Source organism: Dermochelys coriacea, chromosome 5 (genome assembly GCF_009764565.3).
Source record: "Dermochelys coriacea isolate rDerCor1 chromosome 5, rDerCor1.pri.v4, whole genome shotgun sequence".
Lineage (NCBI taxonomy): Eukaryota > Metazoa > Chordata > Testudines > Dermochelyidae > Dermochelys > Dermochelys coriacea.
The window spans coordinates 5,033,037-5,055,979 of record NC_050072.1 but is presented as its reverse complement, the minus strand read 5'-3'; the positions used below and the strand labels follow the sequence as shown (position 1 = coordinate 5,055,979).

At 45.9% G+C, this 22,943-nt stretch overlaps 1 protein-coding gene across 6 annotated transcripts in view; it reads left to right on the top strand.

Moving 5' to 3' along the window:
• The window catches only part of UBAP1 (ubiquitin associated protein 1), a 62,768-nt gene that overhangs the window by 35,143 nt on the left and 4,682 nt on the right, over positions 1-22,943 (top strand). For all 6 annotated transcript variants that reach the window (XR_005292998.2, XM_038402169.2, XM_038402174.2 and 3 more), the window contains 5 exons: positions 346-386; positions 7,009-7,133; positions 13,848-14,762; positions 20,663-20,698; positions 21,275-21,475. Coding sequence is in view for 5 of the 6 variants with exons in the window: in XM_038402169.2 (XP_038258097.1) it covers positions 353-386; positions 7,009-7,133; positions 13,848-14,762; positions 20,663-20,698; positions 21,275-21,475 (1,311 nt within the window). In the remaining variant the exon portion in view is untranslated. The remainder of the gene's footprint in view (positions 1-345; positions 387-7,008; positions 7,134-13,847; positions 14,763-20,662; positions 20,699-21,274; positions 21,476-22,943) is intronic.

Below are 22,943 nucleotides of genomic sequence, written 5' to 3'. Positions count from 1 at the left end.
TTTGCCTGCCTGGTTTTGAGCTGCTGCAGACGATGATGCACATTGTTGATGAATGCCTGCTGACTAGGTTCAGCAATGGCCTAGAAGAACTGCATCACACCACCGAAAATGCCATCGCTTGGCTAGACTACTGTGCGCACGCTAAATAAATACTTAACAATCCAAATCTGTTTCGCAGACTATAAAATGGGTTTTCTTACTCATGTCTCAGGGGCATTAGGCTAAATTTGAACAAATGTTTGCAAAGCTTCCTGAGATCCTTGGGGGAAGACAAACTAGAAGCTCATAGTATTATACTGTTTAACATATGTGAAAGATTATTAATGCTTCTAAACTGTTTTTCAGATTCTAAATGGCTTCTAAGAAGTCGGGATCCGACTTTCACGGTAAGTGAAATGCTGTATTTTTGTATTGGAAAGATTAATGTGAGGAAACTCCCCGTAAAACATTCTGTGTTGCCTCTAATATAGATTTTTTCCCCCCCATCTAATAATATAACAGGATTGGGTGGCTCTTGGGATTAATAGGAGTCTCTAGAGCCTTTCACCATCCTGCTACTGACCAAAAGTAGCCATTTTCTGTTGGCTGTTGATTGACCTGTGTGAAATAAGCTTGGTCTCAATCCACGTTTTGGGTGGACATGCGTGCACTTCAGAAACCTCCACTGTTGGCATTAACTGGCAGTCAGCACAGAGGCCATGGCTTGAGTGCTCAATGGAGATTAGTCTGCTTTGTCTCTGCTAGAGCTGGTTCTTTCATGTCAGGGCTGGAAGGGCATTGGTGGGGCAGTGGCGCAGAAACTTACACTGCTATTGCCTATGCCTGTTCTCTGCCTAAACAGAGGACTTCAGTCTGGGATCTTTCACTTGTGGCATTAAGAACACTTCAAACATGAAAATGGAAAAATCTCTAGCTTGGTGTATGCATGTGCATGTGAAATTAAACCAATAGTAGGCCAGTGGAATAGCGTTTGCAGAAGCAAACTCTAGATAGCGAAGGTTGCAACTTCACTTAAATTTTAAACTGTTTTTCCTCATTTATAACTTCCATAAAGTCTCCTTATGACTGAAACTGCTCATGCTTGGAGTCTGCCCTGTGATGAATTTATTTCAAATAAAGTTTGAACTAAATCCATTTAAGTAACTTACTTTCGGGTAAGTGAAGGAGGAAAGGAAAGGAATGGAATTTTCTGTAAACTCCTGATCCTGCACACATTTAAACATGTGCTTAATTTTGCACACGAGTAATCTCACTGAAGTCCGTTTGTGTAAAGCTGAGTGTGCGTTTGCTGGAGTCGGGCCTAAAGTTGTGGGGACGGGAGGGTGGGAAACTCTTCTGACCCTCAAAGTTCTGTGATTGAGGATCCGATTTTTGCAGTTGCATGCAAATATTGCAATTGTATGTGTAATCAAGAATTGCGTGTGAAATTACCAGTACCAGCCTAAGTTAAAGTGATTGTCCATGCAGACTTCTTCCTTTTCATAGTGTGCAGAGTCCCTTCTCTTTCCAGATAGTGTTTCAGGTGTGCAAGATGACACTAGAGCACTTCACCATGGGGGAGAGGCAGCGTTGGAAAAGTCTGCACCATTAAGTTAACCTTTACGCTTTCTCGTTGCCCTAGTGTAAAGGGATCAGAAAGTGACATCAGCAGGGAAAGGACTATAAACAAGTCAGAGTGACTAGCCTAGGAAATGCAAAATGAAAACATAATAAATCCTGAAACTAGATTGTAAGATTTTCTTTAATCAAAGGTGTGACAATAGGTAAGAAATGGTGTCTAATTTTTAATATGTCTTGTCAGAGTTCCAGGAGCAAAGTTAGCTGGATCATGTGCTGTTTAATTGCTGATTATGGTTGAATGTAATAAGTATGTGTGCAATGCAGAATTAATATTGCATTTGGAGCCAGAGGTTTTACAGTTCTGGGCTCTAATTGTTACAATCTGGTGGGAAACACCCCTTGTATAACAAAATAACAAGAACAAAAGAAATGGCGCTGCAGCATCAGTAGTTAACTGAAATACCCTGTTGTGAGGCTCTCTGTGTTTCTGCTGATATTGGCAATTCTAACACTGTTTATTGCTGCGCTGACTTAAACTCTCTGGGGAGGGATGGGCACAACTTTTGTTTTGTCATCTCTTGGGGAATTAGTGGGGAAAACTCTTTTCAATCACCTCCCAGCGTCCAAAAGAACAAATAGGTGACACTGTCCCTATAATTGCAGTTTACAACACAACATCTAGCCCAGCAAGTAGTTGCAGCTTAGCGTGTACAGCAGGCTTCTAGAACTGTATAGAGTTAACACTTCAAATGAACACACTCCCCGTGCTCGCTGTTTATGGGAATTTACAAGAGGCTATTACAAAGCCGGTTAGTTGTAAAATCCCACTTGGCATCTGGCTTTTACTTGCTTTACCTGTAAAGGGTGTGACAAAGTTCTTCCTCTGCCTTGGTGGGTCCTGCACTTATTGGCGGATTTTTCTCGCCTCAGAGGTTCACGGCAGCCCTCAGTTGGCCACTTTCGTGGCTCAAATCTGCCATTCACTCAGCCTCATCACTGGCCAGCATGGGGAAAGGAAGAAGAACAATCCCCGCAGTCTCTGCTGATCCACCTAGTGGATCGGGGAACAGGCCAGAGACCTTCCCCTCTGGTGGAACCTACAGTCCAGTTCAACTCCTCCGGTATCAAGTAGGGAGTTGTGAGGATAGGGGGAACCCGGGCCCGCCCTCTACTCCGGGTTCCAGCCCAGGGCCCTGTGGATTGCAGTTGTCTACAGTGGCTCCTGTAACAGCTGTGTGACAGTTACAATTCCCTGGGCTACTTCCCCATGGCCTCCTCCCAACCCCTTCTTTATTCTCACCACAGGACCCCTCTCCTGATGTCTGATAATGCTTGTACACCTCAGTTTTCCAGCAGTCTGCCTTCTCACTCTCAGCTTCTTGCGCCTCTTGCTCCCTCTCCTCGCACACACCACAAACTGAAGTGAGCTCCTTTTTAAACCCAGGTGCCCTGATTAGCCTGCCTTAATTGATTCTAGCAGCTTCTTGATTGGCTGCAGGTGTTCTAATCAGCCTGTCTGCCTTAATTGTTTCCAGAAAGTTCCTGATTGTTCTGGAACCTTCCCTGTTACCTTACCCAGGGAAAAGGGACCTACTTAACCTGGGGCTAATATATCTGCCTTCTGTCACTCTCCTGTAGCCATCTGGCCTGACCCTGTCACAAGGGTTAAAAAGTCCCCTGGGTTTAAAAAAAAAAAAAAAAGTGGGCACCTGACCAAAAGAATCTATGGGAAGGCCATAACTTTTAAAAATGGGGAAAGAAACTTTCCCTTTGTCTGTTGTTCTCTGTGCTGCAGGGACACGGATCAGCAATGCTATAAGCAGAAATGCTGTGTAAGGTTTGAACCAGGTATGAAAAAGTATCTTCCATACCTAGAAGAAATAAAAGGGTGTGTGGGAATGGGGCCTGGGTTATAACTGGAGCTTTGAGGAAGCCACCTTCTGAATTCATACTTCAGAAAGAGAATGCTCCAGCAGGTTTCTCTGAGCATGGAGCTCAGTGCACTGTGGTGGTGTTTGAAGAACTAGAAGCTAGAGACTTGCAAGCTGAGTGAATGGCAGTGCCTGGAAATATAGCTTTCGGCAGGTGTGTTGAAAAGGTGAATGGAAGTTTCCCAAGAGCAGTGTTTGATGTTCTGCTAACACAGTGCTAATTGTTGCCACTCAGGTTGAAAGCTGCTGCTGCCACTTCCTCAGGTGATGTCCAAAACTGCTCTAGTTATTCCTCGTGTTTATAAGAATAGTGCGAAGGGCCAACCGAGAATGGGGCCCATTGTGCCAGACGCTGTGTAGAGTAGCAGGAAGTCCCTTCTTGGGAGAGCTAACAATCTAAATAGATTTCAGAGTAGCAGCCATGTTAGTCTGTATTCGCAAAAAGAAAAGGAGTACTTGTGGCACCTTAGAGACTAACAAATTTATTAGAGCATAAGCTTTCGTGAGCTACAGCATTATCAAATGCATCCAATGAAGTGAGCTGTAGCTCACGAAAGCTTATGCTCTAATAAATTTGTTAGTCTCTAATCTAAATAGACAAGACCGACACAGGATAGGGGGGAAAGGGTGTAACATGCAAGCAGGGTGAACCATGTGATGACAGCAAGGAGGGGATCCGCTAGATAGAAAGAAAAGGGAAGGGGCGAGGAAAGAGGGCAAGGAGGGACAGGCAGGAGTGAAGCTGAGGTGAAGACACTGTGATAGAGAAGGAGGGTTGGAGAAAACAGTCGATGGGCCAGAGACAGTCAGAATATTCTGCAGTTTTGACTGGCTATCCATAGGTCCCTGCAGTGGCTGCCTGTTCCTACCAGCTGGAGTCTCTGGCTGGTTGTTCTCTGCACGGTTTCCCCCAAGGCTACGTGACAGGGAGAGAAGACACCACCTGGATCCTAGTGCCCAGAGTGTGTGTGTGGGGCGGGGGGAGGGGGATTCACTGCACAGTTCTGTTTCCAGGGAGTGCTGGGAGGGGGGCGATCCTGGCTGGACCCCATTTTACCCCCTCCACCCAGTGTGACCTCTAAAGTTACCTTGCTTATTGTTTTGAACCGATTCCCCAGGTTGGTGGTGACCTCTTTACATGTTCACTCATCAAGCTGCTAGACTGTGGAGGCTAGTGTTTCCTGGGGATGCACCTGAGGTGTCTGGGGGTCAGACCAGGCCTATTTTACATAAACGGTGATACACAGTGATACTGGCTCTTTTGTTGGTCTTGGCTGAGGCAGAAAGGATGGTTTGAATAAAATGGGTGCATATTTTTCTGAACTTCCTGGGTCTGCTATAATAATGGCTTAAACAGAGTCCAAATTCCAAGGAGCCACGTATTAAATATCATCCTGTTACTTAATGTGAGTTGTAACAAACTCATGTGTGCATGCTGCTGTGGATGAACACTGAGTAACAGCCACGCCTACGTCTGTACTAAAATCCAGTTTCTTTTTGCTCCCTGCTTTGAACAATCTGCTTTTTAAAATCATTTCTGGGGAATTGGCATGTTCAGCCCTCTGAAAAAAAAGCCATTGGCTTAAATCACATCCTGGGTAGGACTCTAATCATATTCTGATACAAAGGAAAATCCCTGACCTAGGTAAAACAAGTGAAATATACCTTTGGGGTTTTTCTCTCCTTTCTCCCCACAAAAGGAAATTCTAATAAACCCATCATGAAATGTTCTGGAAAGGATACCCCGAGAGAGAGAATGGTTCCCATGTCTATGGCAGACCTTTGGTAAATACCAGGTTACAGTGGTGGTCACAGAGTCAGAAAATCAGTATACTGGGAAGACACTAAAAATAATTTCCCAGTAATATTTGTAAGGTATCACATGCTGACTGCTAAGGTGAAACTAGCAACAAGCAAATTCCTGAGTAGAGCAGCCAGTCTTTGTCTGTACCGTCCCTCACCTTAGTGCTGTATGAACTGGCTTTAGCTCACATGGCATTAAAAATAACTTTTTTAATCTCTCCCTACCTGGTGCTCAGATAAGACAAGGCAGAGAGCAGTAGTCACACTCCTGCTCATGCCTGTCACAACATGTAGCACGGGCATTTTCCCTTTGCCTGGGAGAGCTCAACCCCTGCTCAAATTAGATTGGTACAGAAACTGGGATCCCAAAACTAAAGAGGAGTCACGGTAGATCGGGGTGGGCAAACTTTTTGGCATGAGGACCACATCTGGGTAGGGAAATTGCATGCAGAGCCATGAATGTAGGGCTGGGGCAGGGGGTTGGAGTGCAGGGTATGGGAGGGGGTTTGGGTGCAGGAAGGGGCTCAGGGCAAGTGGTTGTTGTGGAGGAGGGGTGTGGGTTGTAAGGGGGCTCAGGGGAGGGGGCTGAGGTGCAGGGGGTGCAGAGTGTGGGAGGGGGCTCGGCATGGGGTTGGGATGCAGGAGGGGTGCATGGTGTGGCAGGGGGCTCAGGGCAGGGGGTTGGGAAGCAGGAGGGGGCTCAGGGCAGGGGGTTGGGGGGCGGGAGGGATTCGGGGTTAGGCCTCTGGCCCAGTGCCGCTTACCTTGAGCTGCTCTGGGGTGACAGCAGTGTGCAGCAGGGCTAAGGCAGACTCCCTGCCTGCCCTGGCCCTGGGCTGCACCTGCACCGCGCTGCTCCCAGAGGTGGCCAGCACCACGTCCCTGCAGCCCCTAGGGGAGGGGGGGAAGAGGGTTCCACATGCTGCCCTCGCCTGCGGGTACCTCCCCCGAAACTTCGCTTCTACAGTTTCCTGTTGCTGGCCAATGGGAGCTGTGGGGCGTGGTGCCTGCAGGTGAGGGCAGTGTGCGGAGCCCCCCCTTCCCCTCTCCCCCCAGGACTGCAGGGACATAGTGCCGGCTGCTTCGGGGAGTGCCACGGGGCTTGCGGTGCCACAGGGTTGGCAATCCCACGGGCCGGATCCAAAGCCCCGACGGTCTGGATGCAGCCCCTGGGCCGTAGTTTGCCCCCCCCGGCGTAGATGCATCTTTAAATGTATATCTACCCTGCGGAGGCTATGCCAGCATAGTCCCCTAGTGTAGATACAACTAACACCAACAGAAGTTTTTCTATTAGGGTAGGGATGCCCCTTGTGCAAACGTTAACTATGTTGACATAGCAGTATCTACACTGGGGCTATATTGGTCAGGAGCATGATTGTTTCACACCACTGGCCAACACAGCTATGTCAACATAACTTTTAAGTGTATACAGAGCGTAAGGCAAAAACTAGTACAGGGAAACTTACTTGATGATCTGTCCAGAAATCTGAGACTAAATCAACCTTTTAGCCATTTGAAAAGTGTGTATAACAAAATATTTTGGATAAAAGTGGGACTCAAGCGTGCTCTGCGTGTATGTTCTTTTTCTGGCTATTTTCATTTTTGTGCAGGTAGGTTAGCAAAGATAAAATAGATTCACAGTTCCATATTTGAAAGCTAACAGGAATGCATAATACATTTGAGTCTCTGATGTAACTTTTACTTTTGATCTTAGGTCCTTTCAGTTATCTTGATGATGTCCCATTTAAGATCGGAGACAAATTCAAAACACCAGCCAAGGTTGGCTTACCCATTGGTTTCTGCTTGCCTGACTCTCCTCAGCTTGTCAGAGAAGCCCAGGTAAGTGGGTGTTTTGTTTGTTTGTTCCCTTTGTTGTTAATTTTTGGTATGTCATAAATTTTGAAATATCCAGATTTAGGTCTTGTATAAATGTTTGCTAGAGCTATCCTGGTTGTTCTAGAATTGCCCATTTATGGGGTTTCCTGCACCCTGTTCTGAAAGATCTTGTTCCAGTTACTGTCCTACACAGGATACTAAACTATAGAGACAGATATGGCAATTTTTATATTTCTGCTGTAATTGCAAGTTTTACAGTGCTTATCACAAATGCTTTACATGTCATAATGTATCAAAAAGGAATAAAAGCCCAGGAAATTCTGAAGCAGAGCTTTGATACAGTTCAAGTTATAGATGTATACTTAAGTAGAATTTCTTAGTGGGAAAGTCGGGAAATTCAGAGTCCAGATTCCAACAACAACCTTAACTCTGCTCCTTTTGTCCCTGACTATCCTACAGTTTGGTAGTTTTAACAAGAATGGAAAATTCAAATATAGGCACTGTAGCACTTTTACAAAATCCTGGTTGTTTGGAGTTAGTGGATTTTTTTTTTTTTGCTGCCAAATTAATTTAATTTTTGTTATTAATTTGTGTAAAAAGTAGATAAGTAGATAAGTGCTTTGGTGCGTATTCATGATATTATATGGCTTCTGACTTCCCCTGTCCTGCTTTTATTTGGTGGAGAACTACACTTCTAGCTCTTGTTTTGCTTTGTTCTTCTCATTAACAATTTATTTATCCAGCCATGTGGCCAAGTTATGTAATTTGCAAATAAATCTCTCCACTCTTTTCCAGGCACATGATTTTAAGTTGCCTTAATTTTTTTGGTTAGTTTGAAATCAGCTGATTAAACAGACTAACTTTTAAAAAAGCCTTGTGTGCTTATCATTTTAAAATTGGTACTAAAAATCCAACTGCACTAATTTAACTGAAATTTAAATTAGGAGCCAAGATCCTGTTTAGTGCCAATCCTGATGCAGAGAGAATGGCAGGTCGCAGTAGAGTGGCTTGGTGTTCCTTATGCCATGTGATGTTTCCACAGAGTTCCCTGGAATATGGATTTTGAGTCATGATCAGAGCCAATCAAATCAATAGTTTAAGTCTTTTGATTTCATAGTATACTTTCTACAAGGAGTTGATCTGGTGTGTGCGAAGCCCATTTTAATCCTAAATGGCTAGCCTGGGATGTAGCGCTAACTCTCCTTTCCCTCCAAGCCAGTGACACACACATTTGGTGTGCCTGATGCAACTGCTGCAGTGAAGTCATGTATCATGATGCCCGGCTTCCTGTGAGCTCTGCAGCAGGAGACAGTCCAGCTTGCAGGTGCTAGGCTTGTCTGCTTTCAGCATGTCAAGTGTTGTAGCACGGCATAAGGGCCAAGGCCACTTTGCGAAGTGTCTGCCCTTTGCACTGAATATCCACTGGCTAAGCCTGCATTCTCAGAACGTACCACCGTTTGCTCTTTAAAGCATTAGCGCGTTAAGTAATTTTGGCTGTGGACTGGTCTGTCGCTTGTGCAACTGTAAATTCTCTGGTTGTGCAAACTGGCTGTGTGAGCAGGTCTGACGTTCTGGGGTGCAGTCCAGATCAGTGAAGGGCTTTGTCACCACCCATCCGGCTGCCTGGAGTGCTTCGCAATGATTTGCTGCTGTAGTTCCCAACCTGGGCTTCTCACAAACAGCATGCAGGTCACCTGCTGAATGTCTGCGTATAGCCACAGTCCTGGTCCAGCAACTCTGATCCCAGCAGCCTGTCAGGTACACACCAGCCCCAGTCTGGCTTCTAGCAGCCTTAGTTACGATCCGCAGGGTGACCCCAACACGTTCCCAGTCCTGGATTTTCCCCAGAAACGCGTCTTCTGTCCTGCCCAGCCCTCTCCTGGACAGTTGGGATATTGCAGGCCCATTGACACTGAAATGGGTCAGTGTACAACGGTTTGCTACTTTAATAGGAGTTACCAAACAATTCAGTTTAAACACAACACTGAATTGGTTTTGATTGTGTAAAACAAGTTTATTTCATTACAAAAAGAGATTTTAAGTGACTATAAGGCATTAAAGTCAAAAATGGCTACAAGAGAAGCAAAGGAAAAAAAGCTTTTTAATAACTAAACTTGGTTCAAGGTAAAATCCTTACCACAGGTTCCCAGAAACATTGCTGATCAAATTTTCAAGTCAAGATCTTACACAAAGTCCAAAGGCTGGTTCCTTTATCTCCCTGGTCAAAGGGGGTAAGGGGACGGGGTGGGGGAGTACTTGGGGTGTTTTTGTCCCTCAATTTATAGTCCAGTCACCCTTTGAAATGCATTTTCCTGAGGGTTATCCCAGACAAAATTCCTTCCAGATGTGAGGGTGGAGGCATGGAGTCTCAATCTGTTCCTGTCCCCCTTCACTGCCAAAGAATGGCCACTTGACTGGTGATTGATTGCCAGTCAACTTTGAGGACACATGGCTAGAGGTACCAGCTTGTCTTTTTGTCTTTGAGAAACAGGTCTAATCCATCCCCAGATTTGCCTGGTAAACACATTTCAGTCATTTCAGCTTGTGTTCATAACTTTACAGATCACGTTGCTATGTACATTTCAGCATGATATTATTGACCAGCAAATTTTTTAGTTTTCAAATGATACCTCACTAGGTATGCCTTGTAGAAAGATTCTTACAGTGTTTCAGAGTAGTAGCCGTGTTAGTCTGTATTCGCAAAAAGAAAAGGAGTACTTGTGGCACCTTAGAGACTAACAAATTTATTAGAGCATAAGCTTTCGTGAGCTACAGCTCACTTCATCGGATGCATTTGGTGGAAAAAACAGAGTAGAGATTTATATACACACACACAGAGAACATGAAACAATGGGTTTATCATACACACTGTAAGGAGAGTGATCACTTAAGATAAGCCATCACCAACAGCAGGGGGGGAAGGAGGAAAACCTTTCATGGTGACAAGCAGGTAGGCTAATTCCAGCAGTTAACAAGAATATCAGAAGAATAGTGGGGGGTGGGGTGGGAGGGAGAAATACCATGGGGAAATAGTTTTACTTTGTGTAATGACTCATCCATTTCCAGTCTCTATTCAAGCCTAAGTTAATTGTATCCAGTTTGCAAATTAATTCCAATTCAGCAGTCTCTCGTTGGAGTCTGTTTTTGAAGCTTTTTTGTTGAAGTATAGCCACTCTTAGGTCTGTGATCGAGTGACCAGAGAGATTGAAGTGTTCTCCAACTGGTTTTTGAATGTTATAATTCTTGACGTCTGATTTGTGTCCATTCATTCTTTTACGTAGAGACTGTCCAGTTTGGCCAATGTACATGGCAGAGGGGCATTGCTGGCACATGATGGCATATATCACATTGGTAGATGCGCAGGTGAACGAGCCTCTGATAGTGTGGCTGATGTGATTAGGCCCTATGATGGTATCCCCTGAATAGATATGTGGACAGAGTTGGCAACGGGCTTTGTTGCAAGGATAGGTTCCTGGGTTAGTGGTTCTGTTGTGTGGTGTGTGGTTGCTGGTGAGTATTTGCTTCAGATTGGGGGGCTGTCTGTAAGCAAGGACTGGTCTGTCTCCCAAGATCTGAGAGAGCGATGGCTCGTCCTTCAGGATAGGTTGTAGATCCTTGATGATGCGTTGGAGGGGTTTTAGTTGGGGGCTGAAGGTGATGGCTAGTGGCGTTCTGTTGTTTTCTTTGTTGGGCCTGTCCTGTAGTAGGTGACTTCTGGGTACTCTTCTGGCTCTGTCAATCTGTTTCTTCACTTCAGCAGGTGGGTACTGTAGTTGTAGGAATGCATGATAGAGATCTTGTAGGTGTTTGTCTCTGTCTGAGGGGTTGGAGCAAATGCGGTTATATCGTAGCGCTTGGCTGTAGACAATGGATCGAGTGGTATGATCTGGATGAAAGCTAGAGGCATGTAGGTAGGAATAGCGGTCAGTAGGTTTCCGATATAGGGTGGTGTTTATGTGACCATCGCTTATTAGCACCGTAGTGTCCAGGAAGTGGATCTCTTGTGTGGACTGGTCCAGGCTGAGGTTGATGGTGGGATGGAAATTGTTGAAATCATGGTGGAATTCCTCAAGAGCTTCTTTTCCATGGGTCCAGATGATGAAGATGTCATCAATGTAGCGCAAGTAGAGTAGGGGCATTAGGGAACGAGAGCTGAGGAAGCGTTGTTCTAAGTCAGCCATAAAAATGTTGGCATACTGTGGGGCCATGCGGGTACCCATCGCAGTGCCGCTGATTTGAAGGTATACATTGTCACCAAATGTGAAATAGTTATGGGTCAGGACAAAGTCACAAAGTTCTGCCACCAGGTTAGCCGTGACAGTATCGGGGATACTGTTCCTGACGGCTTGTAGTCCATCTTTGTGTGGAATGTTGGTGTAGAGGGCTTCTACATCCATAGTGGCTAGGATGGTGTTTTTAGGAAGATCACCAATGGACTGTAGTTTCCTCAGGAAATCGGTGGTGTCTCGAAGATAGCTGGGAGTGCTGGTAACGAAGGGCCTGAGGAGGGAGTCTACATAGCCAGACAATCCTGCTGTCAGGGTGCCAATGCCTGAGATGATGGGGTGTCCAGGATTTCCAGGTTTATGGATCTTGGGTAGCAGATAGAATACCCCAGGTCAGGGCTCCAGGGGTGTGTCTGTGCGGATTTGTTCTTGTGCTTTTTCAGGGAGTTTCTTGAGCAAATGCTGTAGTTTCTTTTGGTAACTCTCAGTGGGATCAGAGGGTAATGGCTTGTAGAAAGTGGTGTTGGAGAGCTGCCTAGTAGCCTCTTGTTCATACTCTGACCTATTCATGATGACGACAGCACCTCCTTTGTCAGCCTTTTTGATTATGATGTCAGAGTTGTTTCTGAGGCTGTGGATGGCACTGTGTTCTGCATGGCTGAGGTTATGGGGTAAGCGATGCTGCTTTTCCACAATTTCAGCTCGTGCACGTCGGCGGAAGCAGTCTATGTAGAAATCCAGGCTGCTGTTTCGACCTTCAGGAGGAGTCCACCCAGAATCCTTCTTTGACTGAAAATTTAAATTAGGAGCCAAGATCCTGTTTAGTGCCAATCCTGATGCAGAGAGAATGGCAGGTCGCAGTAGAGTGGCTTGGTGTTCCTTATGCCATGTGATGTTTCCACAGAGTTCCCTGGAATATGGATTTTGAGTCATGATCAGAGCCAATCAAATCAATAGTTTAAGTCTTTTGATTTCATAGTATACTTTCTACAAGGAGTTGATCTGGTGTGTGCGAAGCCCATTTTAATCCTAAATGGCTAGCCTGGGACGTAGCGCTAACTCTCCTTTCCCTCCAAGCCAGTGACACACACATTTGGTGTGCCTGATGCAACTGCTGCAGTTGTTTCATGTTCTCTGTGTGTGTGTATATAAATCTCTACTCTGTTTTTTCCACCAAATGCATCCGATGAAGTGAGCTGTAGCTCACGAAAGCTTATGCTCTAATAAATTTGTTAGTCTCTAAGGTGCCACAAGTACTCCTCTTCTTATTCTTACAGTGGTATGTGCTGTGTGAATATGGGGATGGAGGCGGCATTCGGCCATAGAGGGTTATGTAAGATTTGATCCTTGTGCTTGCACTTCCAAGGAAGTGCTCATATTAAGATGTGAGATAGGTCAGGGGACCCTGTCATGCTGGTAATAGCGACACAGATCTGCTTTGATAGAAAAACGCACACTAAGCTAGGGACTAATATCTCAGTTTTCTGATTCCTTTGCTGGGTTCTTGACTTGGCAGCACTGGCAGTACCTAGGTTAGTATCTCTTCTTTCTGTTGGGTACTAAACTCTGCTTTGGACTTTAACCTCTTCTGAAGAGAGCTAAAAAATTCCATGATGTTTCCAGCGATGCAGTAATCCAGTATCTACTCTATTCTTGTGTGGCTTGTGGCCAGTTCATCAATAGGGGAATCTGCAGCCTACCAGCAAATCCTGAAGCTAGATCATAGTAGAGGTCTACCATTGAGTAGTGTGCTTGATTTCTGCTCTACGCATGCTCTCTTCTGTGGGAGATAGATGCTGTGGTATTGTGTTAATCTTCATAACAGTTTTTAAGCAAAATCATGTGGAAAGGAGGAATATAATATTGGTATATTGGTATATAGCCAAGGTTAGCTTCTAGAGCAGCAGTTCTCAAACTGTGGATTGGGACCCCAAAGTGGGTCGTGACCCCTTTTTAATGGAGTCGCCAGGGCTGGCATTAGACTTGCTGGGGCCCAGGGCCAAAGGACAAGCCTGAGCCCCATCACCCAGGGCCAAAGTCCAAGCCGCACTGCCTGGGGCCCAAGCCCAAGCCTGAGGACTTCAGCTCTTGTGACAGGGCTCAGGGTTACAGGCCCCCCGCCTGAGGCTGAAGCCCTTGGGCTATGGCTTTGGCCCCCCACCTGGGGTGGTGGGGTCTGGGCTTTGGCTCTGGCCCCTCTTCCCAGGGTGAGCTCAGGCTTCGGTCCCACCTCTTGGGGTCATGTAGTAATTTTCGTTGTCAGAAGGGGGTCTTGGTGCAATGAAGTTTGAGAACCCCTGTTCTAGAGGCACAAAGAATGTCTTCTACTTGTCTGTAGATGAGCAGAGATATTAGTTGAGAGAAATCCTCCCCACCCCTTGGGTAATACCCCTAAGTTGTTACTCCACGTTCCTTGCTACGTATGGGATGATGATGCCGTCATAAAGTAGTGACTATGTTCCTTACCCTTGAATCTCATTTTTCCTTACAGTATGACTTCTCCCTGGAAAAGAGAACTGTCGAGTGGGCGGAAGACATCAAAAAAATTCAAGCAGCTCAGAGAGAAGCAGAGCAAAAGGCTGCGCAAGCAATAGCTAATTCCAAGGCTGCTTCAGACGACAACAGCAAAATGGGCTTCTCTGAGGCTATGCCACTTCCCATTAACCCTATTCTTGCTAGTCTACAGCACAATAACATTCTTACTCCCACCCCTGCCAACAGCAGTGCCATAAAGCAAAAGGACCTTAGTCCACCTTACCCAAAGGCAGACTTCAACCCAGCAGATTTTGAATGTGAAGAAGACCCATTTGACAATCTGGAGCTAAAAACGATTGATGAAAAAGAAGAACTGAAAAATATTCTTGAAATTCACGTTGGTACGACTGGGCCAATTGTCACCCAACTGTTGGAGAATAACTTGCCCGAAGTAGGGCCGGAGTCTGTGTTACAAGATCAGGAAGTTCTGGCATCCATAGAAAGGGCAACCTTGGACTTCAAGCCCCTTCACAAACCCAATGGCTTTATCGCTTTACCACAGTTGGAAAGCTGTGAAAAGATGTCCCTGTCTTCCAAAGTGTCCCTCTCCCCCATCACATCAGTGAGCAATATCAAATCTCTCTCCTTTCCCAAGCTCGACTCAGATGAGAGTGATCAGAAAATGTCAAAGCTCACAAGCACTTTTCACAGCGCTACCTGTCTCCACAATGGCACTTTCCTCAGCTCTTTACAGGCCTGCTCTCCCAGTAAGGCTAGTGAACTCAACGGACATCATGTTGTTGGACTTTCTACTTTAAATGTGGACAGTGGAATGGACACGTCAACATTATCCTCTTCATCCAGGCTGCCTTCCCTATCTGTGTCAACACCTTGTACAGAAGAACAATCATCTCAAAACACAGCAACTAAGGTAAGGATTCAACACGTTAAAATAGGTTTGGGGTGTTCAAGGGGAAGGTGAATGTGACTCATATTTCTAAAATGCATCCTGTAGCTTCCTTTGATTTAATACTCGGATGTGGTCTGCTGACAGTACATGTCTTCTCATGCATTGCTCTATCTTGATCTAAATGGAAAACTGATCAGCTAAAGATGAAACATTGGATGCTGGGAGTTAGTCTCAGAAGATCACATGTCACTGTTTTGGATGTAGACAGCTGTAATCTAATTCACTTTAGGCCCCTGAGGTGTTTTCTGGCTCCTGGCAAGTTGCTAGAGGTATTCATGGTAAGAGATCTTGGACACCTTGGGTTTAAGGCTCTGGTAAGATTTTTCGCTGCTATATTCTCATATGTTCTGGCTGTTCACCCCAAACTGAGACATTCATTTCTAAGCTACCATGTTGGATTTAATCAAATTCTTTATGCAAGCATTCAGTTGAAATGCTTGTGTTAGGCACATCTGAGGACAGTCAGTAGTGAGATGTGGCATCCCCACGCAGGACGTTTTCAGATGACTTTATCAAGCTGCTAAAAGTGATCTGGCTTATAGCTCAAGAGACTGATGTAGCCTTGCTACAGACACTGGCAATGCAAGTATCCCCACTTCCCTTGTAGAGCTGTGTGCTTCAGTGCTGACCTGTACAATAAACTGGCAGCCACTCCTTTTAATGTTCTTTGCTCCAGCATCCCCGCCAAACACAACAGTGGGTTTTTATTTGAGTTAAAATAACACTTGTCTGAAATCTGGTACCTGCTTTTCTCAGGCCTGAACCTGTGCCGAAAGTGCTTGGAATAAGTTAGATGTTTCCTGTGCTCGGAGTTCTAGAACTACTGTGTCATGACCAGTAAATGCTTCTAAACATTGGTTCTGGCCTAGAGATCGGAGACCATTTCAGTCCAGCACAGCTTGAAGGGAAGAAGCAAACTTCGTTTACCCCATCTGTTCCTTTTCCATTCAAAACATAGGCTGAACTTTTTCAAAGAACCGAAGGGATTTGAACATCCAGTTCCCATTAAAATGAATGGAAATTGGACATTCAGATCCCATCGTTGACTCTGAAAATCTCAACCCTAGCTATTGCAGGGAAGGGTTTGAAGGTAGGGGATGGGGAGACCCCTCATGTTTAATATAAAACATTACATCTTGGTGCCATGGTAACACTGGTATACATTTTCCACTCAAAGGCATTGTAGATTGCTACATGTCACTGGATGTCAGAAAGCAAGTGACCTAACACGTACCCAAACAAAGGGGTAGAGAGCCCTTGAGGAATACTTGCCTTTTGCTGATCATTCTACCACAGTCAATACATACAACCTTGAAACCAAAGTCCATAAATCAGCTGGCAGGCATAGGCACGCATATGCTAATACAGAAACCCAGCATTTTGGAAAATAACTAGTCGTTGAGGCACAGCAAAAGTGATGAGTTTTACCTTTTGCAATAAAATTAGCATTGTGCAGAGGCTGAAGGCAAATGCTGTTAATCCAGAAAGCAGCAGGAAAAGAAAATATGTACAACCCATCTGTGAGCAATCATTGATCTGAATATTGTTTCTTATTAGAGAGCATCATTCATCAGATCATGTGGCTGTGATAGCTTTATCTTCACACATGGCTCAGGCAGAATATCCTGTGGCTCTAGAGAGCTTGAGAAGAGAAAGATGAAAATAAATAATAGCTCTGCTGAGCAGCTAGAGTTGGTGAGATGTGACCGTTGCTGGGCCCATCTACACCAGAGAAATCCTCGCAAGCCCCAAGGAGGCAGGCGTTCTGTAGAATGCTTCAAGGAGGAAAAGGACTGAAATGAAGGAAATTGTTCAACAATTAGATTGAATAGCAAGAAAAGCTTCTCACACTTGAGACCTGTTTCCCAGGAAAGGGCATGGATGTCTCCTTAGTTGAGACACTTAACACTAGACTGGACAAAGTCGTAGGAGACAAATGCCGTTGGAAACAGTATTTTAGAGCTGAGAAAGAGGTAAGCTGACATAACTGGGCTCTCCTGTCTCGAATTTCTAGGAGTCTTAACAATAAGCTGGAGGATTTTTTGGATTCCCATGTTATAGTCTTAAAGACTTGAGAAATATACTCTTGTTGAATTTTATAACTAAATACAGAATTCAGTCCCGAGCCTCAGAAGATCATGGTTGTACAGATGAAAGCCAGGGGTCGTCTGAGATAATTTTGAAGGTTTCTTCTATTAAGAGCAGCTCTTGACATCTGGGGTAAAATGTCCATACAGAGCCTCTTCCTGTCCATCTTTAGTTGGACTGTCTGCCCCATTTGGGATCATCCATGTGTGTCATGGTGTCCTGTCACAACTTCTTTCCCTGTAGTCGAGATTGACTTTGGTGGTTTGGATTTGGCGTGACTTGTTAAATTTTTAATAACTGCCAATAGAGACTAGATTTTTTTATGGTGGTTGCACAAGAATATTGGTCATTTAAAACTGGGACTTACCTGAAACTACACAAGTTGCCTTTTGTTGTAAAAGGGGCTTCCTCTTCTTCTTCTGAGTTTAAATCTTTAGATGCTGAACTTCTTGGCCTCTGCCCTGCTCGATGTCATATAGTGTCTGACAATTGGTGATCTTCACAATTCAGTTTATACAAAGTAGGCAAGAAGACAAATAGAAAAACTGCTTGTGAGGACTAATGGATTGAAATTAAATGGATCTGGGTGTAGCGCTGACAAATGAAGTGCAGGCTTCATTTTGTGATGTGTGCTGTTTCTACCTGGTGCTGCTTAGCATGTGGGTATTGACAGTTGGGCTATTGATATAATTATATACTGAATTTTGGATGTTATCTCAATTCTTTCAGTGGACTTTGTTCTGATCTTTATTGTGGTTTCCAGCCTGCATGGAATAAGGCAACAGTATTGTCAAAGCATGCACAGGGCAAGTGCTAAGCCACAATCCTGTATGTACATTAAACATAGGGTTGTGGTTCACAGAAGTAGAGGTTGGTGAGTGTGGTGAATGGTGTTCACTTGTTTCTTTCTCACTAGTTTACTCTGGAGTTTTAGTTTCCTCCTTTGGTTAGGAATATTTTTGGGGAGGGGGAGGATGAGGAGCAACTCCCCTCTTCTCATGTCTCCTGCCTCCCCCCAAGATTTAGCAGCTCTGGGATGTACCATTAATTAATTTGACCTACTGTTGCCCCACAGAAATCAGACATTCTGGGACAAATCAGTATCCGAACACATGAGCCTTCTCTAACAAGCGTCTGCTCCCAGAAGAGAATCCACTTACTGTCCCGCCAGCACTGAAGTGATCTCAACTATGACTAACTGTAAAGTCACATTCTCTTGGGGCGTCTGAGGCTGGAATGGCTGGTTTGGAACAAGTGCAATGAAACAGAACTACCTCCATGAGTTGGGTGCTGCTCATTGGCTTTCTTATTTAAATGCTTTTATGTAAGCCAGATCTGGCTGGAGTGTGGGCAGGATGCAGTCCAGGATCATCCGTTGCTTGAGCACAGTAGTGAGGGCTATGGAGAATGCTGTGTGCTAATATACAATGCTTTCCCTAGCCAAGCAGATCTCTGCTTGAAATCTCTGAACTTACATGTCTCCAAATGGCTCTAAGCCCCCAGGTCAGAGGAAACTGCGGGGAGAAAGCTTTCTGAAGAGGGAATTCATATGGTGACTTCCTCTTAGCTCCAGTTATAATCCGTGTCCTTCTCCCACACCCACAAGAAAATCATGTCAATAGGCAACGTACGTTTCTTTAGGATTGAAAATGATGCTGGTGAAGTTTGAGAGCGTGCTTACTTCATACTTCAGGCCTGTAAAGTTCTGGCAACCAACTTTTGAGCTATTGTATTGCAATGAAGCATTGCATGCTGGGATGTGTAGTCTGAAGGCTTCTCTCCATGGGTAGGTGCAGCCCGCACCCTTCTGTTCAAATAGATGGGCCCCTGAGGCTCCTGGCAAGTTTCCAACATGGCCCACAGTTGGGCAAAGTTGGTCCAGCCTGGAGTAAATCTGAGTGGGCCTGAGTTCCAGCTAGCTGGATGGTGGCCTGTGCTGATTTAGTAGTGGGTAAGCAACAGCTTTCTGTTGCGCATGTGAAAGGGGAGCAAATCTTTAACCGAGATAGAGACACACAGCTGATCAGGTTCCAGTGTTTGATACACAAATGCTCCTGAACTTAGAATTTTCATCTAGATAACAGGCAAACCCAAGATCCCAAAAGCTGCTTTCTGGAGCCTGGAATGGGAGGATTAGAAACTGGCTCAGAGACAAAACAGAGTAGGAATAAATGGCCAATTTTCAACACGGCAAAAGGTTAGCAGTGAGCCCTTCCTACCCCCCAGCTTTTAGACAGAGTATGTGTCGATCAGTGAAAGGGTAGCGTGACAAAGCTCTGTCCTTGTCTCCGTGGCTTCCACATTTCCTGGCGGATTTCACTAGCCTCAGAGACTCACTGTGACCTTCCACGTAACCCTTCTCTCTCTAGAGACAAGAGTCCCAATTTACTGAGCCATTTTCATCATAAGCCAGCGAGGGAGGTGAGGAGAAGTTATCCTTCCTTGCACAGTCTCTGTTGTCTCCCAGTCTCAGTTATTAATCAGGGGGAGGGGGGCAAAGGGGCCCGGCCTCTACTCTGGGCTCCAGCCCAGGGACCCTAATAGTATCAGCTATGGTAGCTGACCTTTTAGAAACATGACACGTACAATTCCCTGGGCTATTTCCCCCACAGCAGCCCCCACTTCCTCAAGCTCCACTTCACCCTTACCTCAGGGCCTCCTTCCTTGTGCCTGATATGGTGTGTACTACTCAGCCTCTCCAACAGCGCAACTTCCTCCCACAGCTCCTGACATGCACCCCCACCTGACTGACTGGGAGGCTTTTAACTAGTTTCAGTCAGCCCCTGATTGGCTTCAGGTATCCCAATCAACCTAGCCTTCTCCCTGCCTTCTGGAAAGTTCTTAATTGGCCCCAGGTGTCTTAATTGACCTGGATCAGCTGCCATTTCACTTATCCTGGTACCAGGGATTTGTTTAGCCTGGAGCTAATATATCTATCTCCCACTGCTTTTCTACAGCCATCTGGCCTTGCCCCGTCACAGTAGTCAAAAAAGCAGGCCTTGTTTGGATGCATCAAAAATGGGATGGGTAGAAAATACTGAAATTTTCTCATGCTCTCACCTAGATTACTGCAGTCAGTTGTAGACAACTCAGAAAAGAATATAGCCGAAGGGATACAGAAATGGGCCACCGAAATAGTCTGAGGCCTAGCGAGTTGAAATGATGGGCTAGGTTAGTTTGAGAAGACCAGTAAGGGGTGATGAAAGAGAACAAAATGCTGAGTGGGGGAGAAGAGAAATTGCTGGGTGTTCCTTTTACTTTTCTTCATAATCCAAACGCAGAGGGACATTCAGTGAAATCTGTCGGCAACAGCCTTAAACTGATAAAGGGAAATACTTGTACACAGCACAAACTCAGCTCGTGGATCTCTGCTGCAAGCCATCACGCAGGTCAAGAGCTTAGCAGGCTTCAGCAATCTATTGGACATTTGCATCGATAATTAGCATCCACAATTACATTAGGTTAAAATGTTTTAGAATTATTCTCAGAAGGGCTATAAATCCTCCCTCTTTGGGCCATCTGCTGACTGACAGGTTGGGAAGAAACATCTCTTACGGGTAGGCTATTCCGTAATTCTCCACTACAAGGTGTTTTATGTTTCATTGTCAATGACAGGTGTGTAGTAGATGGACCACTGGTCCGACCCAGTATGGCAGTTATTGCTCCTCTACCCATCTTTCCTGGCTCTGTCCTTCCAGGCCCCATTCTCACTAGGAACTTTGCTTGTCAGTAGACAGCTCTTCAATCTTCTCATTCATCTGTTGTTTTTACAGGTACAGCCAGACTACAAGGAATCAGAGTTCCCTATGGTAAGTTCCCAAATTACCTACATAAATTGGTATGTTGCATAGTACATTCCTAAATTACCCATACATTGGTAATGTTCTTTTGTGTGAAGGAAGCAATGAATGGCTCCTATGAGTGTACTGACCGTCAATAAAGTGGTCAGCACATGGGTGTGGTCATCTGTACCTTTGTAGGGCCAGGAGTTGCTTCTGCTTATTTCATAAATGCTCTTTTTGTTACCTGATCTCTCTAGCTGGTTGTCATCTCATGATGACAGAGCTTGGCTAAATTAGCAAACATAGATCTAGTATCTTTCTAAGTAGAAGGGGATATCAGGTGAGGAACTGCCTAGGGTGATCCTAGAAGAGATCATTGGGAGCGGAGGGAATGTTTTTGTACCCCACTGCTCAGTTTCATCCCAACAGTGATTGGTCTCCCAAGGAAGTGTGGGAAGCCCAGCTCCATTAATTTCAAATGAGATGAGATAACTCCCTCAGAGTTCTGTAAAGAGTAGTCCTACACTGGCCAGGGAGGGAAGAGGCATGGTGCTGGGATAGAGATGTATCACCACTCATTTCTGCTTGGCTTCCCATTCCTAGATAACGCACCAAAACTTCACAGTGTCTAAAGTGCCCAGTAATACCAGCTGCACTAGATGGTCAAGCGGCCCCACGTACTCAGACATGCTGCAGGCCCTGTCCGCCAGTGAGAGGCAGTGTGTGGAAACAGTCGTCAACATGGGATACTCTTACGACAATGTCATGACAGCCATGAAGAAGAAAGGACAGAATATAGAACAGGTAAGATCTCTTGAAACGGAGTGGGAGCTCCAAAGGTGCAGCCATCTCTGTCAGTAGTGTGGACCTCATGGCCTTACAAAAACCAAAACACTTAGGACCTAATGGAGGCCTGGAATTTGCCGTAATTTGCAGATTAACTGGGAATGGATTTTGGAGGTGAAGTGTGGGTGTCACTAGTACCAGGTGAACTGGCTACAAGGAGAGTGCATCCATTGGCTGCAGCCAGTGGCAGCTTCAGACATGAGACATTTCTTAGGTCGGCACCAGCCTAGCAATGCTTCCTGCCCACTGTTCTGAAATCAGGGCAGGCCCTGAACCACACATGGCCTTTCCTTTTTTGTGGGGAGAGAGGCTGGGCTTGGAGATCTAGACTTCAAGTGAGGAACTTTAGCATGGACCTTCGCCTTGCTCAGATACAACGGGGGTGAAAGCCACGCAAGTACCTAGATAAAGAGGCTGTTTCTATGTACAGTTTCTGGGCCAACTGCAGTTATGGTGCCTGCAGCTATTGCACTGAAGGCTTTTATGCAGGCTCACTGTTCGGGAGATCTTGGCCCAGTGTTCCCTCTTAAGTTTTCCCACCCATGTGTGGAATGAATTTTGTTATGTGCACCAGTATGGAGGTGATGTGTCACACATCACCTCCATATTGGTGCACATAACAAAATTCATGTGGCAGGGCTGGGGCCGAGGGATTTGGAGTGTGGGAGGGTGAGGGCTCTGGCTGGGGAGGTGGGGCCGGGGATGAGGGGCTCAGGGCTGGAGCAGAGGGTTGGGGTGCAGGGGTGTGAGGGCTCCGGCTGGGGGTGTGGGCTGGGGACGAGGGGTTTGGAGTTCAGGCTGCCCTGGGACTCTCCCCCCCAAAGCATTCTCTCCTCGCAGCAGCACCTGGGCTGGCAGGGCGGGGGGTATGCGCCCCTCCTGTGGGAGAGGTGCGGCAGGGCCAGGGCTGGGCTGGGGCCGCATTATAGGCACCTCTTGCCACGACAGGTCCGGGCCAGGGCTGGGTTGAGGGAAGGGGAGGGGCGCCACTCCCCTGGCCGCAGCAGGTCCAGGGCTGGGCTGGAGCTGGCGGGGAGAGGCATCTCTCCCTGCCGCAGCCCGGAGTACCTGCGCAGCACTTAATAGGCTGCTATGTGGCCGCACAGCTTAGCGGGAACTTAGTCTTGGCCCGAAGGGTTTGCTGGGTACAAATAACACATGCTGGTTTTAGCAGTGATGCAGCAGCTGGCTCTTTGGAGTGTGTGGAGATCTTCAGTCACTGCAGCATATGGTGCAGATGGCCTCAGAACGGCGCTTGCTAACATGAGGTCACAGAGCTCACTTCATTGCATAGTGAAGTGGCAGTTACGAGTCTGGATCCGTTTCAGACCCAGAAAATGTTTCTACCCAAACAAATAGGGGAGGAATGCTGCCAAATTTTCCTTATTCTTACGGTTGCTCTGTGCCCTCTTCAGAGCGTCTCCCT